The 19,563-nt window shown below is 38.0% G+C and overlaps 1 protein-coding gene across 11 annotated transcripts; it reads right to left on the bottom strand.

Moving 5' to 3' along the window:
* Nucleotides 1-137: 137 nt before the first annotated feature.
* Nucleotides 138-18,956, bottom strand: cmn (calymmin). Of its 11 annotated transcripts, none has more exons than XM_051416631.1 (60): nucleotides 18,800-18,956; nucleotides 16,352-16,402; nucleotides 16,190-16,243; nucleotides 16,051-16,110; nucleotides 15,838-15,882; nucleotides 15,305-15,355; nucleotides 15,119-15,169; nucleotides 14,905-14,955; nucleotides 14,706-14,756; nucleotides 14,551-14,595; nucleotides 14,225-14,278; nucleotides 14,050-14,094; nucleotides 13,752-13,802; nucleotides 13,224-13,271; nucleotides 13,064-13,114; nucleotides 12,881-12,931; nucleotides 12,725-12,775; nucleotides 12,585-12,635; nucleotides 12,405-12,464; nucleotides 12,242-12,319; nucleotides 12,116-12,163; nucleotides 11,953-12,033; nucleotides 11,803-11,847; nucleotides 11,644-11,697; nucleotides 11,508-11,552; nucleotides 11,286-11,327; nucleotides 11,144-11,185; nucleotides 11,018-11,065; nucleotides 10,798-10,860; nucleotides 10,182-10,223; nucleotides 9,994-10,086; nucleotides 9,686-9,742; nucleotides 9,149-9,583; nucleotides 6,477-6,533; nucleotides 6,296-6,349; nucleotides 5,859-5,903; nucleotides 5,700-5,750; nucleotides 5,510-5,569; nucleotides 5,353-5,406; nucleotides 5,209-5,247; nucleotides 5,079-5,129; nucleotides 4,874-4,912; nucleotides 4,681-4,725; nucleotides 4,548-4,586; nucleotides 4,370-4,426; nucleotides 3,872-3,940; nucleotides 3,652-3,720; nucleotides 3,430-3,495; nucleotides 3,160-3,213; nucleotides 2,753-2,824; nucleotides 2,590-2,661; nucleotides 2,401-2,472; nucleotides 2,234-2,305; nucleotides 2,072-2,140; nucleotides 1,934-1,990; nucleotides 1,787-1,846; nucleotides 1,662-1,697; nucleotides 1,278-1,556; nucleotides 828-884; nucleotides 138-724 (listed from the first exon to the last, which is right to left on the bottom strand). In XM_051416631.1, exons 1-60 carry the CDS (start codon nucleotides 18,864-18,866, stop codon nucleotides 720-722), a joined length of 3,861 nt encoding a protein of 1,286 aa, XP_051272591.1. In that variant the 5' UTR covers nucleotides 18,867-18,956; the 3' UTR covers nucleotides 138-719. The 11 variants fall into 11 exon arrangements, with proteins under 11 accessions (XP_051272591.1, XP_051272590.1, XP_051272589.1 ...); XM_051416630.1 differs by having other exon boundaries at nucleotides 12,887-12,931; nucleotides 14,545-14,595; XM_051416629.1 differs by having other exon boundaries at nucleotides 14,545-14,595.
* Nucleotides 18,957-19,563: the final 607 nt, after the last annotated feature.

A 19,563-nucleotide genomic window follows, 5' to 3' on the forward strand; every position in this document is an offset into this window, starting at 1 on the left:
TCTGTATTTCCCTCATTATAAAAGGTGCACATGTCCCACCCCTTGCTGGTATGCAACTATGCTGCAGTCTGGATGATCTGGGGATTAGAACACTTTAAGAGATGATTGTTTTTTTTTTAATGACACGGATTCACTGGCACTGGTAATTCTTTATTGTGCACTTTTAAATACATTAAAGGGCTTTGCCTATTATGTAACATACTAATACAAGTGAAGCCACACATTTTCCACTGTTTGTATTCATTGATGTTTTATTCAATCCAATACTGTACAATCATAAACAGATGCTTTGCCACTAGTAGTAAAAAAAACCCTTTCCCATGCAAAATAAATTAGACTGATTTACTTTTTACAGGATTATTTTAAGTTGTTAATATCAAGCAAAACTGACTGATTCAAACAAAACACTGATCATATGCAGCAGACACACTATTTCTTCTTCCTTGCGTGTTCAGTCAACAGTAAGTGCAGGACAAAAAAGGTAATGCAGGACGCATTAAAATATACATAAACAGGAAACCTAACAACTTAAAATGTTTACATTTCTATCTAAACATCTATCTATCTCTACACTTAAAACAAACACAAAAATACCAGGACTATTTGACAGACAGAAGTAAAAATAAAGAATAATATACAATTAGGAAACAATCGAAAATAATAATAAAAATAATATACAACGGCAAAAAAAGAGGTTATACTTGTCGTTGTCAGCATGGTTAACCTGTGTGGAGAAAAGGAAGCAGTACAAAGATGAGTGGGATGGTTGAGAAAAACACAGCAAACTAAAAATATTCAGCATCTAGTTTGAGTCAGTCTGTTCTCACCTTGATAGCCACTATTCCCAAAGAAGCCATTCAAATCATATTTGCCATTCTTTGCTCCTGAAGACAAGGGAAAGAAACAATGCAAACAGTTACACAAAAGTCTTCACTTTCATATCTCAGAATGTTACTCACACTAATTACATATTATGTCAAAGCACATACAGCACTGGATTTTATATTTAGCATGGTGAACTAAAAGGAATAGTTTGACATATTGAGAAATTACAAATATGTGCTTTTGTTCAGAGAGTTCAGTGTGAAGGAATCCCAGCCAGTGTAATTATTAATAATTACAAATTACCAACTTTTTCACATTTAAATAATCAATGAGCCACGTTTAAAGAAATGTTTTGGGAACAATTGTTATTGGCTGTGTTTTTTTATTGAAAGACAGTAACAATTTGTTGGAGTTTAGATAATATTAGTACTTTTAACCTTTCCAGGACTTGCCTTGTTGGTGAAAATGCAGTTTGAGATGCTGCTGAATGTGTATCTGACGTGGAAGCTGATGTTGAAGCAGGTCATCAGGTTGCTCAGGCACCTGAGCCACGCCCTGTGTTTCTGTAGCAGGTGCGGAGTCAAGGGCGAAGCCGGCAGCGCCCGGCAGGTTCTCAACACCTGCTCCAGGCAGCACATCAGGTGTGAAGGAGGACTCCACAGGAAGATAGGATGGGTCAGAGGGGTAGGCTAGGGTGGGGCTGGGAGTGGGCACTGCAGGAAATGAAACAACTATGGAGGACATAGTAGATAGAGGGGAAAAATAGGTGAATTAAGGTTATTGCCTATGTAATGTTTGCAATTAAAATTTTAGGATGAAAGTGCTCTTAGTTTTACCTTCTGGCACTCGTCCATTTATATAGCCCACATTTTCTGAAAGTGAATCAGTGAAACAGTGAAACATTACCTGTATGCAGTGGAGCTACAGGAGACAACCATGCAGAAATACACACTATTCTTACCGTATCTATCAATGGCCATCCCGTCGCTTTCGACTGCTGGACTTTGTGCCTCTGCCTTCACTAATATCAGGAGGAAAAAAAACATGTAAGAAGAAGAGAATGGGGTCTACGGTATATTTGTGCTGTGAATCTCTTTCCCTGACGCACCTTCTCCAGCTGAATCTGGCTCAAGAGGCAGGGGCTCATAAGGTAAGCCAGCTGTATCTGTTTAAGAGATAAATGCAATGTTTTTGTACATGTCTAAACCAACTGGTCAGGTTATTAGTTGCAATAATGACAAAATACCATATTCTCCACCAGATCTGCCTTCAGATTGAGATCCAAGGGGCTGCGACTGGTATGGTCCCTGGTTCTCTGTTGAGAGATTAACGTGAAACCATTTAGTAAATGTAAAAAATGGGGCAGAATGATTGATATGAGAAGAGCACATAAAAGGGTGCACCGTACCATATTTTCCCAAAGATTTTGCTTCACTTCCAAAACCAAGAGTTTGTGGTGCATAAGGAACTTCAGCGCCGCCTTAGCAGTTGGCAACCACACAAAGATGACAAGTTAAACCAAAAAAATAAACAAGCAACAATTTGAAGGTAGCTGTCATGTTTGCTGAATCTCACCGTATTTGCCTGTTAATTTTCCATTCTGTCCAAGGCTAAGAGTTTCAGGATGATATGGTGACCCAGCCTGACCTGGAAGAAAATGTATAATTAAATTAATTAAATAAAAGGTAAAATAACAAATACTGCATAAACTGGTATGTCTGTCTTTTTTTTATTGTATTGTATTTTTTTTCTTTTTTTTTTTACCATAATTTCCAGTAGATTTGGCTTCAGGGACCAGAGCAGCTGGTTGAGCTTCATAAGGCATTCTTCCATAACCTAAAGAACAGGGGGAGAAACAGAGGAAGAAGAGCAATAATAAAAGGTTATGGGGGGAACTTTTACAGGACATTACAAGCTAATTACTCACCATATTTGCCGGCTGTATTTCCATTACTGCCAAGACCAAGAAGCTGCCCACCATTGGGGAACCCACCGTATCCTGAGCAGAAATCAAAGGAAAAGAGTATAAAATGGCCTCTCAAAATGGACTCTCATATGAAGCCTTTTCAAAGTCAAGTGTAGATTTTGGATTTAATTTTATCAGCATATCAGTGTCTGTATTTCTAGAATGCTTTCTATAGCCACACTGACCATATTTTCCAGTTGCAGGATCCCCTCCCATACCAGCACCAAGACCACCCGCAAATATTTTAAATTAATATCATTAATATCTCAAGCTAGTCACAAAACCTTTGTAGCTCTGTGTATGGAGGTACTCATGGTACTGCACATTATATTGGTCGTGTTTATGATTGCTCAAGGCAAATGACTCACCATATTTTCCAGACGATTTGCCACCAGCAGGCCCATGGGGGCTTCCACCATATCCTGGACAGAAGAGAGACAAACAGTTGTGACACACATGGACTGACCATTCATGCTTATATTGATCCTTAGTGGGCTATAACACACTTTGATATATACATTCAATCAACATACACTGAGGAATTAGAAATATATCCTTGCAGTATTGATCAAGACATACACACAGTGCCCCCATAATCAAACTAAAAGGAAAGAATTAATAACATAACATAGAAATACCATAAGGCCCTGCGCCAGTAGTCCCTGTGCTGAGGGGTTGTCCACCAAACTGCAGCCCACCAATGCCTAAATCAGTGTGCACAGAATAATTGGCATATGAACAATGAGAAATAAACTTACTTTAATAAGATTTATATCTGAGTTCTTCCATAAATAAAACTCCCTTTTCCTTTCCAAGCTATATTATAGTGGAGTGATACAATACAACCCATAAGCACTCACCGTACTTGGCGTTTGATTTCTCTGCACCCGTTCCCAGGGGCTGACCACCGAAAGGCAAGCCGCCCATTCCTGTAACATCGGAAAAAGTTTTGGTTCTGGTGCCATAAATGTTTAAGTTAATACGATCAGTATTTCTTTTTGACGTGATATTGATATTGTGTGTTTTCCTCACTGACTTTATGTGTTAATAAAGATTTGAAAGCAATATAGTTATACATACCACCATACATGCTGCCCAATTTTCCATTTGGACCAAGGCCAGCGGACTGAGGCTCAAACTGACTCACACCTGCATGAGTCCAGAGGAAATGTTTGTGTATCATATCTATTGACTTTTACACCTTGAGATGAATATGCTGCTAACATGCACATATTAGTCGACCTGTTTCTGAAATGACCTTACTGCAGAAAGCAGGAAATAATCAGAATACTGAAGTGAATGCAAACGGGACCTGAGATACTGAGATGGTATGGTACAACAAATGCTGTGAGCTAGACAGCTCATCAGTTCCACATAGTGGAAAAAAAACTTTCATTGATGCTTTATGTGCCCAAACAGACATGATTCAGTACTTCCTGAGGAACACCACTGTGCTGCATATCAGCCTTTTGGATTTCAGACACTCTTATATTTGTTTTTATTTTTTTATTTTTTCACACTTCTGTCAATATCGATGATTAAAATCTTAAAATCTTATTACACATTGCTTGGTCTTACCATCTATTCCAGCAGGAACCACTGGGGCTCCATTATAAGGAATCTGTCTGGCGCCACCTGCAGAATCAGCAGTAAATTGGATTATTTTCACTCACTATCCATGTTGATCTAACTTACTTCACCCCTTTGTTATATTTATCTAAAACTGTATACTCAGTTGTTGCCGCCCATATTATACCTGATTTGCCATTCGCAGCGGGTATCCCTTGGCCAAGACCTGGAAAATGAAAAGAGGAAATGTTGACTTTTACTGTAATTGACACAAAAGGAAAATAGTTGCAAAACAGATTTTTAACTAAATGTATTCTTACTTGCATAGTCAGGTTGTACGCCAGTCCTATAGCCATTTCCATTCCCTGCAAAACAGACATATTAAACTACCTCAATGCTCTGAATTTAGACTACAATAACGAAGTAGCAACTATGGGAATATATGACCTACCAGTTCATTTACACAATGTGTCATTTTTTTCAGTACTTTAACAAAATGAGTGTAAAGCCTGCCTGATTTGGACTTGCTTGCTTCACCCAGACCTGTATTTCCTGAGAGAAATGACAGCATTTAGGTAAAACTCTGTTTATACTTTAACAATAAAAGATTTTGGGGCTTTTGGGAGTCCCAATACAGTTCATAAAGCTACTGTAGGCCTAACATATCATCAGCTCACAAGCTTAATTAAAAGACAATGCTCATCCTTTTAAAATGTACCTCCGTATGAATTTCCATATCCAGCTCCAAGGTACGCTCCTTGTCCGTAACCTGAGAGCATACAGAGCAATTATTAAAACACATTCCACACTTTAGATTGTAATTATTTTTATGACGTATGAGGTCTCACCAGGTTGCTGAGGTTTCCCTGCATAAGGATATCCCAGTCCTGCACACATATGTACAATGTAAGGTACTTATTAATGAAGTTTGAAGTGAAAGAGTAAACTACAACAATATCAAAGAACATGTTTATATTGACAGTCAATATTACCAGCTCCATATCCATTGCTGAGTCCAGGGACAGCGAAGCTTCCTGCTCCATAACCTTAGGATGAACAAGACGTCATTTGCTAAGGTCTTTACATTCAGCTTTATACTATGAAAAAGCAAACGCGTATAAATATGGTGGGAAGTTCCAGGCTCCTTACCTGGTTTGTTTGCTTTAGATCCTCCTCCATTTGCATATGCCCCAGCACTGGCACCGTATCCTAAACAATGACACAGTATCACTACTATCAGGCCTACACAAATCTACAGTAGGCTGCAGTTCAGCAAAATGCTCCATTGTGAACATTTCATACACATGAATATTGAGAATGAAGAATAAAGTAGATTTACCATTGGGTTTAGCACCATATCCGTTCGGAGAACCAGCTCCTGCTCCATAACCTCAAAACAAATTAAAGAATCATAAATAAATATAAACAATGAGTATATAATATATGTATTTATACAGTACAATGTGCGCCATAAACTGGGTCACTGATGATCAAATACCTTTAGTGTTTGTGCCAGCGGATGCTCCAGCACCCGCATTATAACCTTGAATCACAAAGACAAAACAATGTGTGCACTTAAATTTCCTCATCTGCTTGGACTGTTTAATACTCAAGTCAAGGAAGTGACCAGACTAATATAGGGTTACAGATATGTGCTACAGACAATCAGTGGGTTAATATAAAGTTTTAGCTCCCTCAAATATTTCACTGCACTACTTATATATAAATATAAAAATATATACCTATATATAGAGATAGATAGATACTTTATTTATCCCGAGGGAAATTCAAGATATGTATAAATATACCAATTCCTTTAAAAAAAAAAAAAAATACATTGTACACGCAGTAGAACTAAATATACGCAAGTGCTCGACCATTGTTGTGCACATGGCTGTTCATACACCACCAGTATTGAAATATAGTTGTAGTTACCAGGTCTAGGTATTTTCATCCATTGTCCATTTGGTACTCCTGATGGTCCACAGTCTAGAACAGCAATGTAAACATGTATGAATGGTGGTACCATATTTCATCGGCCAGAAGTGAAGCTCTCAGATTATTGTTCAAAGAAAAAAGACCAATGTTTTTTTTTGTTTTTTTGTTTTTTTTTTACCAGGTTTGGCTGATTTAGCTCCCTGTCCCTTGGAGATTGAAGTTCCTCCTCCATTCTCTGAAATTTAGATTGACAGACAGACAGACAAGGCTTAGCTGGAAATGATCCATGTACAATCTCTACTTAAAGTGTTATACTTGCAACATCATTAAACATTGGGAATTAAAAAACAAACCCAGTGGGTTACACTTAAAATTCACCTCATGCACTGAATGCACCAAATTAAAATGTACTGAACTGGTTTATTTGCAACCAATGTTAAAGGAATAGTTTGATGTTTTGGGAAATACGCTTATGTACTTGCCAAGAGGTAAGCTATATGAGCAGATCGATACGACTCATGTCTATTAAAAGAAAAAAAAGTTGTGGTGGTTGGGGGTTGAACTTTTGGGCTTCTGAAGGGGGGCTTGCCAGAAAAAGTTTGAGAACCACTGCTCTCTAGCTCCAGCTTTGTATTTAATGGACAGATTTGAGAGTGGTATAATCTTCTTATCTAACGCTCAGCAAGAAAGCAAATAAGCCGATTTCCCAAAAAGTCGCTGACATGTTGATTATTTAAATATGACAAAGTTGGGTGAGAGTTTCACTAAAACAAACATTAGAGATAAACACATACAAGTTATTGGTCATTTTCTCAGACAACTCTGAAGAGAACATGCGACACAGAAACAAACAATTGTAATAAAAATATGTCGAACTAAAACAATTATAACCATGAGCATTGGCAAGGATTCACTCTCGAGTTAATACTTGGGATTTCTCAATCTGTACACGTCATTATACCTGCAAAATTAAAACAAAATTCACCTTAATGGGTGTAGATAGTCTATAAATATTGCATTTAGATTACCAAAGTATTACCAGTAAGACTGAACCCTAGCCATTAAAACACTTCTTCGTGCAGTGTAGACTACAAGACTACATTCACACTGCAAACTTTAGAGCTCAGTTCTGATTTATTTCGCAGATTGTTTTTTTTTGTTTAGTTTTGTCTGGCTGTTTATGTTAATTTTGTAAATGTAGCCCAGATCAGATTCCCGCATGACGAACGTTGATCTACAGTGACGTAAAAGTCACATAAAATCAGACCTGTATCTGATTCGGACCACATATGAAATGTGCCTGCAGTATGAACGTAGCCTCAGAGTGATCATAAAGTCCAGAATTCTGCAACAGACTTCGAGTTAGAACAAACACAGGATTCAATCAACATTGACACATGCAATACAACACTAGTAAACACACCCAAATCAAGAGTTAGTTTACCAGTTGCCCCAGTATCTCCTGCAGGGAGACCTTTGACCCCAAGCCTGTCGGGTCCTGCTTCAGACTGACTTTTGATTTTTGATTCTTCTGGTGCAACCTCAGACACACCCACAGTCAGTGTCTCTTCAGGCGTGATGCTATCTGTGTCTTTAGCTGCCACTGTTTCAGGAACAGCTTTGTCTTTCAGGGTTTTGGTGCTTTCAGGGGCAACATCGCCCTCACTAGTGCTGTCTACCCCAAAAAGAACATCTGCCTCTGCACCTTTTTGCTCAGGCACAGCACTTCCAGTCACATAACCTAGAGGTCATCAACATTTTTGTACACGTATTATTTTACAACTCACTACTGCCCCCATTCATTAAAAAACAAAGAGCACATCCGTAGAAAAATATGAGAAGCCTCCAAATGAAATGTCTTTCTTGGACTGCATTTCAGTTCCAGTGCATTTACAGTATGTGTATATAGTCAAACCAGAGACTGGAAATTAAAAAGCAACATATTGTAAAACATTACACTGACATATATGCAAACTAATGCATTGAGAAGCTGCTTGAGCCACAGTTACAATGCAAGTCACCAAACACTCTGCAAACATCATTTGTAGGTTTTTGAATGCAAATCTATGAATAGCTTCATAAAAACATGAATTTGAGAGTTGAGAGAATAATAGCCTCTCTTTGTCTTTGCATATTAATACTAGGGAAATTACCAAAACTTTATAATGGAAGGTCTCTCCTCGTCACATTCACCTTCAGCAGCAGAGCACAGAGTTATCAGCATGCTTTCTTACAATATATTGCTTTTGCTATCAAACATAAAAATGTAACTATACTTCCAAAAGTTTCACACAATGGTTCATTTCTCACACAGCGGATTTAGGTAACATTGCCTCAATCAACCAGAGTCAGACGATGTTTGCAAGCGTAAAGTAGACAATTCATTCTTTAAAACTAGTACGGTGGCATTCTGCTACTTTATTTTAGCATTATAATATTATAACATACGGATGATGTATTAAAATATTTTCACTTCCACTTAAAGTTAATACTTAAATGCAAGCATGGTGGGAAATTAGCATCAGCCATCAGACAAATACTGGTAATATGAAAGTGGCTGGTAGATTTCAGACACAAAATAATGATTTACTATTGAGTGGCTGGTCAATTTTAGTTAATTCCAGTTCATTTCCAACCCTGAATGCAAGTAAAAGTTAAATGTCATTTAAGGCCACAAGAAGGTGAGCAAAGATTTTGTATTTACTATATTTTCTTCTATTAAATACTATTAAAATCAGTAACAAAGACTGACCACTGGTACTTTTATTTGTGGAACCAGAGTGGAACTGCACAGCCACTGGTGTTTTCCCTGCTACAGAAGCTGTACAGATTCAGGTTTAGGGTACTTGCCTTGAGGAAGAACTGCTCCTGGCTCTGGTGCTGGGTTACTTTGGGGAACCACTGGTGCAGGCCCGGATGAGGCTGCCTTCGGAGCTGCGGGTGCTGGTTCAGGTGTGGCTTTGGATGCAGGCTTTGGGTCTTTGCCTTGAGGAATTGCTGGTGCTGGTTCTGGTGTAGCCAGAGGGAAGAGTGGTGTGTGTTTGTAGCTCTTTCCTTGTGGCACAGGCACAGGCAGCTTTTGATATTTCTCTTGTGTCACCATAACAAGGATACCGCTCGTCGGCTCGGGGGCAACAGGTGCAGCACCTTGAGTTATTGCTTGTTGAGGTGTAACCCCACCCTCCTCTGGTGCTGCACTCGGCTGCTCAGGAGAGAGAACTCCACCTTTGAAGCCCTTTCCATTGGACGCTCCTGTACTCTTCCCATTTGGCATCATGCCGTAACCTGGGAACCAAACAGAGATATGTGGACAAAAATTGAACTTTAATGGAATATAATGACATATGAGAGATGAAACAAAACACAAGAATGTGCAGGAGCATTTACCAGTATTGGCTGCTTTAGCCAGCTGTCCGTTAGGTACACCAGCAGGAACAGCATAACCTGTGAAACATAGCAACACATTCCCATTGCAGAACATTGTAAACAAATGATTTGCAGATCAACACAAAAAGAAAAACTGAGACAAAATGATGCTCAAAGTTGCATCTTTTGTTTTCTGCTTTTTTTTTTTTACATTTCTAACATAGTTATTTTCTTCCTTACTTTCACACGTGTGATGACACAGCTAAAAGTGCTTCAGTTTGGATGTCACAAACATTGCATGTGTGTTATGTATTATGCAGGATCCTCACCAGTGCCGAGTGTTTTAGCACCTTCACTGGGGGACACTGCTCCAACTCCTTTGGTAGTCTGAGGTTTTGAGCCTCCGTTTGGCATTCCATTTCCTGCAGACGATGGTTTATAAATGTCAGCGTAATTGCAATCAAACAGTTTCAGGGTAGACACTCAGAGATTATTAATGAATAACCATTGAGTTTACCTCCATGTCCACCAAGTGTAGCACCATTTCTCACTCCATGACCTTGAGAGAAAATATAACGAGAAGTAAGCAAGCTGGAAATTATGAAGGATTTAAAATACCAAAATCAAAACAAATCAAACAAAGACATAAAGTGGAATACAAGACGTATGTATGCATTTATTGTGTCATAATTAGAGACGGGGTCACTCATTCTGGAGAAGCATAGTTGATTGTTGAGTCTTATTCTCAGGTCGTCAAACACAGATGCTTTGGGTTAAGGTAAATGAAGAAAACACAACAGGTGGCATTTGTGATGAATGAGACTTAATAATCAACTGTCTCTCTCCAACGACATATGTTAAAACAATTATTCAGCCTTTTGCTTTAATTAGTGAGTAATTAGTGTTTTTTATTGTGAATTATCCAAGTCATATTAAAATCAATCATAATACAGAACTAAACAACAACAGAACTATATAATTTAATTTAATTATGACACATGCACACATAGAAAATGCATATATCAATGTGCATTTCATTTAAAATTATAGTAATAAAATCATTTGAAATCTTATTTAATAGTAATAAACTATGTATTACAGTACATAAGGTGCATTTTTTAACTGGTTGTTACCATTGGGTTTGGCTGTATAGCCTTTGGAAACACCAGCTCCGGCTCCGGCTGCAGCTCCATAACCTCGGGTCAAACATAACATCACATAAATACACAATGCCACTGAAACAGCCAGGAAGAACATTTATAACACCTTAAAGGTCCAGTGTGTAACATTTAGGAGGATCTGATGCCACAAAATCCTGCACACTGGACCTTTAACTCTACAATGATCAGTTACCATTGGGTTTAGTTCCATATCCATTGGGAACAGCTCCATTTCCATATCCTAGAGATTAAACAAATCATTAGAAAAACATCCATATCATGTGTATAGAACTACATTTTGTGAGAATACAAATATTACCTGGTTGGGGTCTCATTGCACTTCCTCTGGTGGGTCCATATCCTGTAACATGTCAATGGAAGCAAATTACTTTATACTCTGATTGAGATGCCATGCAAGTATTTTGAATCATGATGATTTAAAAATTAAGTGACAGTCTTACCGTTGGGTTTGGCACCATGTCCATTTGGAATATTGCCATAACCTAAAAAGGAAATCATCACATTAAGAAAGTCACAAAAAGAGAGCCACAGATTCTCTTATTTGACCTAAAGTTATTCATTTTTTCCTGAAACTTATTTTTTTTGTGTTTTTCTATCTGAGAACAATTCCCTCAATATTATGTAAAGGTATTACATGTATGTAAATGTGACTGTACATTTACCTGATTTTGCTGGCTTGGTAGCTCCACCATTGGGGTATCCATAACCTTAATAGTTTCATAAACAGCAAGAATAATTAACCTCATTCTATAAATGGAATAAGATAAAGAATAATATATTTCTTGCATATTGACCCACCATTTGGTAAGGCTCTGTTCCCATTCGGGGCTCTGGCTCCAGCTCCAGCATAACCTTTTAGAACACATTGATTTTAGATTATTTTAATAGATTCCTGTCAAATGTATGTATGAGTTTATATGCTTGATATATTGCATTATGTAATATTTACAAGTTTACCATTGGCACCTTGTCCATTCTGCACACCAGCTGCAGCACCATAGCCTGAAATTGTAACAGTTGGCAAAAGGGATCAGAGATCTAAAAACATGAAAAATAACTAAATTGGAGATATTTAACTTTTACTTGACAGTTGACAGATATTCCTACCTTGCTTTGGTCCCTTCATTCCTCCATTTCCATACCGAGGTCTGAGACCCAGACCAGCAGTGCCATAACCACCGTTGTAGCCTATAAATACAGAATACACATAAGAACAAATAACATTTATGTTTTATCCATCATCCCGTAAGCATACATGTGTATGACTCACCTCCCATGGGACGAGCTCCATAACCATTGTAACCATTACCGCCATATGCTGGAAACACAAATGAAGATATTGTTACTGGTGTATTAGGTGTTGAGCCCAGTGTGCTGTGTCATGGCCTACACTCACCTTGAGCCCTTTGGTTCCTAGCAAGCTGAGGTACTCCAAGACCTCTGGAGGCTCCCGCTCCCATTCCCACACCTGGGCCTTAAAATTACAGAAGTACACATGTGTCAGTGTGTCAAAGGGAATATTATGACCCTGGACAACAAGGTGGCAGAAGATGGGTTACCTGTCCCAAAAGGTGGTCGGCCATATCCTTTCATAGGTTTACTTCCAGCTCCCCCCTGTCCTGTTAAATACAGAGATGTGTGTAAGTTAGATAAACAAACAGACAAACATGTTTTGTGTCACAAAAAACTCAAGAAGTTGCACGCTGCCCATCCCAACGTAACCACAACACGTCTCTTACCATTTGGTCTTGCCCCATTGCCGCTGGATGGGCCAGCTGCGACTCCTTGACCTAAAGAACGATCATTATTATTCAAATTATTATTATTATAATTATTTATCTGAATATGTGTTTTAGAGTTCAGTTATCACAGACATTACCGTTGGTTTTAGCCCCATTTCCATTAGGGACACCAGATCCAGCACCGTAGCCTAGATAAAAGAGGAATTTAATGAATCAACAACCAGCACTGTAGGTGCAAATCAAATGCATATCAAACTCGAATTTATTCCAGCACATCATCACATCTAAAATACCATTGCCTTTAGTTGCTTGTCCACCATATCCACCAGCTTGTGCACCGTAGCCTGCCACATAAAGAGCATTTAAATTAAACAGTGTTGTTGTTCAGGTGTGTGTGTGTGTGTGTGTGTGTGTGTGTGTGTGTGTGTGTGTGCATAAGGAAGGGATGTGTCCTTAATGAGGGGATGTGTTTATACCGTTTCCTTTCATGTGTTGTCCATTATTCAGGCCGCCTTGAACACCATATCCTGTAACAAAGATCACAGCGTGACTATATTATAGCAAATAATCCTTAAGTAAATTAGAATTATTTTTACAATAGATGCAAACTGGTGGAGAAATGTTTGTAACATTTACCATTTGATTTGGCTCCATTTCCATTGGGTGAGACGGCTGGATTTCTTCCTAGATTAGAAATAATATTTATAGAGATTGGAGGAAAGTTAGTGGAAAATGGTGATCCTGATACAGAGTTTAAACACTGAGGAAAATGTGCTGCAGTCATCAGAAACTGACAGGGCTCAACGGCAATGGCACTTTCTAAATGCTGCTTTGTGAACGCTTATTTACTGACCATTATATACTATAAAGGGAGGAAGCAAACAAAAAAGAAACCTCTGAAACTACTCTTGCAGCATATTCCACTGTACTGCTGTACATCTGTATGTTCATGTATGTTCACTGTACACCAAAAAACGGGTAAATACACAAAGCTCTCCTCAAAGCTTCGAAGCTCCACCAGCAGCAGAGTATGTAGATATATATGGGAATATTTTAATCATACAGTAGTTTTGGTTGTTGTTGGTTGAATTTCTGGACATTTTAATGCTTTTTCTCAGTCCTGAAACATTTAAGTAGTAAAATATCAGTTCTTGCAGACATTACCATTGGTTTTAGCCCCATTTCCATTAGGGACACCGGATCCAGCACCATAACCTGGCAAAAAGAGGGAAATGTATTAATCTACATGTGCACAGTAACTTATAATCATTTCAATTAGGTTTTAAAATTATGGATGGTGCAGAGACAGGCTTTTTAAAGGACCAGTGTGTTGGATTCAGTGGCATCTAGCCGTGAAGTTGCAAATTGCAACCAACTGAACACAGGTCAGCCTTCCAAAGATGTAGAAGAAGTTAAGGTGGCAATTATTTTTTTTACATCTAAGTGATTAATGGTCACTCACCATTGGGTTTACCTCCATTGCTAACACCAGCTGCAGCACTGTAACCTAAAAGCCAATCAGAAACAAATAGCAAGAGACTCATTTGGTCTGCTTCAAGAGGTTTTTGGAGATTCAGCCTACAGTAAAATAACAGATTCACTACATCATTTATGAAGAATTAAAACCATGCTGTTACCATTCAAATGGCCTCCGTTTCCATTTGGTGCTACAGCAGCAGGAGCTCCATAACCTGCAGATTAAACATTAAAGTTTAAACACATCCTCATCTCAGCATCTGGTCCAAGATTTCTCAAATGAACATGACCATTTTAACCCCCAATACTCTCCTAAGTGCTGTAGTAGTTACATTAGTTAAGTAGTTTTTTCCAAATATATTTCCAAGAACATGGAGTATATCCAAAATCATACATACATATCATATATCATATATACACAACATGAAAATCATGATATATTTCATCTTTCTGATCTAGTACATCATCACATCTAAAATACCATTGCCTTTAGTTCCTTGTCCACCATATCCTCCAGCTTGCGCTCCGTAGCCTGTCACATAAAAGACATTTAAATTAAACAGTGTTTTGTTCAGTGTGTGTGTGTGTGGGTGAGTGTGAGAGAAAGAGTGATGTGTCCTCAATGGGAAGACGTGTTTATACCGTTTCCTTTCATGTGTTGTCCATTATTCAGGCCGCCTTGAGCACCATATCCTGCAACAAAGATCACAGCGTGACTATATTAGAGCAAATAATCCTTAAGTAAAATAAGAATTACTTTTATAATAGATGCAAACTGGTGCCACATAAAGACATTTTTAATGTGTGTGTGCGTGCGTGCATGCATGTGTGCGTGTCATACCGTTGCCTTTCATTTGTTGTCCATTGGTGGGGCCAGCTTGAGCACCATATCCTGCAACAAAGATCACAACGTGACTATATTAGAGCAAATAATCATTAAGTAAATTAGAATTATTTTTATAATAGATGCAAACTGGTGCCACATAAAGACATTTTTAATGTGTGTGTGCGTGCGTGCGTGCGTGCGTGCGTGCGTGCGTGCGTGCGTGTCATACCGTTGCCTTTCATTTGTTGTCCATTGGTGGGGCCAGCTTGAGCACCATATCCTGCAACAAAGATCACAGCGTGACTATATTAGAGCAAATAATCATTAAGTAAATTAGAATTATTTTTATAATAGATGCAAACTGGTGCCACATAAAGACATTTTTAATGTGTGTGTGCGTGCGTGCATGTCATACCGTTGCCTTTCATTTGTTGTCCATCGGTGGGGCCAGCTTGAGCACCATATCCTGCAACAAAGATCACAGCGAGACTATATTAGCCTTAGAAAACATTTAACAAAACATAACCAAAAGATCCAACGTACAGAATGATAAGAAGAAGTGGGAAGTAACAAGGTACAACTATTGCATTACTGTATTTAAGTGGCTGTTTCAGGTATCTGTATTTTACAGATTAGTATTATTTATATTTATTTCAACTTTTTACACAAACATCTGTACTTTGTACTCCTTACAATTTCAAAAAACCTGCTTGTTACTTTAGTTTTAATGCATTTGACGAAATGATCAATTCATCTTAAAAGATGTAATGGTGTAACCACAGAATGCTACTCTCAGAGCCTGTACTTTTTTACTTTTACTTGAGTAAAGAAGTTGAATCAGTTCTTTCTACCTGAGTAAAGAATGTGTACTTTTGTCACAACTGCTGATAAGAGCATTTTTATAATAAAAGAGTGACCAGAGAGAACACAGGTACATGGCAAACTTACCTTTCGTCCCTCCTCCATTGGTCACACCAGAAGCTGCACCATAGCCTTAAATAGATTTGATAAATGGTGAGAAAAAGTTGTGTGTAGTTAGAATAAGCTCTAAATGTGCTCTGGAAACAATTATTAGGTTTGGCTCCACCAACCAGAATTTCTTTCTAAAATTAGATCAATGTGTTATGCAGATTTGAGTAAGTGTAATCTGTAATCACTCACCCATTCCTTTTGTGGGGTATCCACCATATCCATTTTGTGCACCCATTGCCTGACCCACACCTTAGAAAGAAATACTTAATGACAAAATATTCTCAGTAACAGAGGAATTTGCGGTTGGAGAAATTTGCTGTTAATTTACCTTTTGATGGCATCAGCATTCTTGCTAAACCTCCACCGTTCTGAGGTTTGTTTCCTAAAAACAATCACAATGACAGCTGTGAACAAAAGCTTTGGCTTGTGTGGAAATCACATGAATCCAAAGATTTTCAAGTTTCATAAAGACAGAATGTGATGGATTTACCATGAGGTTGTGGCCCTTGACCATTGGATACTCCAGATGCTGCACCATAACCTTAAACAGAGCACATTTAATGTAAAACTGTTGTGATATATATGATGCAACATATCCACTGGGCATATCAAAAAGGAGAAATTCACAAATGTCACAGATACTCTTGCAATTTATTCAGGGACTGCAGTCTTTCCTTAGAGTTCAAGGTAGACTATAATATGATGCAAGTTCAGCCAGTTGTTCTACTATCAGTGCAGTGATACATACAATATCACTGTGCAGCAATACATACAATCAATCCTCCATTTATCCACAGTTAATCCAAATATATTACTAAGAAACCTAAAGCTATTAACAACTCTAGGGAGGGTTGTTTGTTAATGAAATTAAACATAATATTGAGCCTCAATGCTCAAGCTGCTGCCTTAGATAGACTCATGTTAGAGATCATATCAAACAGGCCAATAGGGGAATCGGAAATTACAATTGTGACTACTCTGGACCACCAAATGATTGCATTTTTTAAAATCTTTTACAGTCTTATGGGACTTGGTCGCATTTTTTAAAGTCAAGAAGGGGTCCAAAGAAAATCGCTTTGCTTTTTAAAAGAGGGAAACATAAGGCTCAGCCCCGCCTCCCCAACCCAATAACTTTCGTACAGTCCTTAAATTAGAATTACACCCTTGGCGTATTTAAAAATCAAACGCAGTCTTCTGGTGAGTCAGTACTCAGGCGAACATTTTTGGGAAGTAGCAAGCCTAGACTCTTCAGAAGTCAATGGAGTGATTGTGTACAAGCAGTAAAACTATTCTCTTCCCTTCTCACAGACGGATGTTAAATTTAGACTGGTGCTGCCACCGAACCCAAACTGCCTTTGATTTCACAAACTGAGGCCGCTGGTAAAGAGAAAAGAATATATAGTTGCTTCACGTCATCACAAGAAAAGTTGGTAGAGGGCCGAGCACACGCAAGCCCTATACAGCGAGCGTTGCTAAGATTTCAGTTTAACATGATCGTTTGAAATTTGACAGGCAAACCCGAGCACCTGAAAGACATTTGTCTCTTTTTCATCTCTGCAGGACTCTCAGCAGGTTGCACAAGACTTTTATGCAGCACAGTATGGAAACTTTAATGAATTAAATAAATGACTATATTAAATTCTGACATTAGTATTTTAAATTCTTGCAGTTCTGTTATTAGAGTAGATGGTTTTTTTTAGATCTAGATCCAAAAGAGTGCAAAAGACAACATTTCAGACATGTAAAGGCCCATCATTAAAAGAGGGATCTACTACAGAAATGGTGCAAATAGTGCACAATTGATATGGATGTTGCAGTTTAGTCCAGTGGAAAAAGCCTCTATAATATACTATATACTATAAACACATGCAGTACTGCAGTTGGTGAAGGAAGGGTTTTGTCACTATGACACTGTCATGAAATGAACTCCAATGACAGATTATAGTTGTAAGAGGAAAACATAACATTTAAGAAAAGTCAGGGATAAATACTCTGTACATTTGATTCATTTTCTAACACAATATGAAACAAACAGGTAATGTTAGATTAGTTCCTCAATGCCAGCGAACAGACATCGTTATCCTTGGCCACATGTCAGCTCATAACTCACAAGCCGAGTGCTTCACCAGACACACAACTGACCGCACTGACTACAGAACATAAAGAATACACATTTCTTCTCTTACACTATACAGCTGAATTTGTTATGGAAGGTTTAAACTGGATCATTTGACTAAATTAGCAAGTTAACGTGCTAACATTTCTCTTATATGCTGCATTAATTCTAACAAACGACGCCCTTCATACAGTTCTTACATCTTAAAAAGATAATACTAATAAACACAGTTCACATATTTAATGAATTTATTAAATAAATCCCACACAAATTAATGTAAATGTAAAGTAACACATCCTGGTGAGATACTGTAGCTGGTTAGCACATTGTTTTCAGTGGTGGAATGTAGCCAAGTACATTTATAATACTGTAATTAAGCTTGAGACACATTTCATACTATTTTCTGCTTCTTATCAGCTACAATTCAGAGAAATATTGTACAAGTTAAGATTTTTCATGCAGAGTATATAAAGAGCTTATAAAATATGAGGCACTGTCATAGATCAAACCACACAACAGTACATAACAGAAGAGATGAAAGCACTGGTCAATTAATCAATGCATTTATCAACAACAAATTTCAGCCTCTAAAAAGTGAGGATTTGCTGCGTTTCCTCATCTTAAATGACAGTAAACTGAATCATTTTGATACTTTACATATATTTTTCTGATTATACTCACGTGTTTTACAAAATGACTTTTACAGTGTGGTATTAATACTTGTATTAAGTGAAGGATCTGGATACTTCCTCCACTGCACCACTGATTATTTTAGATACGACTGACTCCCATCAGGGGCCTTCACCTCTGTTCTTCACTCACCCCCTGTGTGCGCTGTCTGCACCAGCCAAAGGATCACCGCACTCTGAAGAAGTAGCTGTCCCAACATAGTGGACCTGGAGGGAAAAGCCCAAAATGTTTTAGACCCAGAAGGAGAGTGAGGAGGGTAGAGCAGATGATCTGGAGTGTGTAACGTACCCTAATTGTGAGGGTCTAATATACACTCTGGTCTGAGGCGCCCCTCCTTCTGCTTATAGATGCTCCTGTTCTCCAGATCCTCCCCCACTTGTTGGTAGAGACACCAGAGGTGTACACACACTAACTAAATAATTGGTCACTTAAAGTACATTAACACTTAAGGGAGAGACAGAGAAGCAAAGAGAGGGAGTTCACCAGATTGGACATTGACTGATGAACTCTGAACGGTGCATCACACAAGCTGGATTAAGGAAGACACAGTTGCTTTGCACTGATCCGTGATCATTGTCACAATTTACTATATAACTACTTTCTCATAATTTCCTGTATATAATTAATGTGCAATTCACTTGATTATGTCATTCTTTGTAATTATCTATAACTTCTGCAATACCACAATCTTAAAAGTCATTCCTATTTATTTACACATACTTAGTGTGAATTATGTTTAGATTTACATTTACTTTTTATACAGGCAAATACATTTATTTCTATTCTATATATTGTGTTAGATATTGTATATAAGTACTATTTCTTTAACGTTGTGTGAGTGGAACAATTGTAGCAAATAAATTTCCCCCTGGGGATTAATAAAGTATTTCTGATTT

Source organism: Dicentrarchus labrax, unplaced genomic scaffold, assembly GCF_905237075.1.
Source record: "Dicentrarchus labrax unplaced genomic scaffold, dlabrax2021, whole genome shotgun sequence".
NCBI lineage: Eukaryota > Metazoa > Chordata > Actinopteri > Moronidae > Dicentrarchus > Dicentrarchus labrax.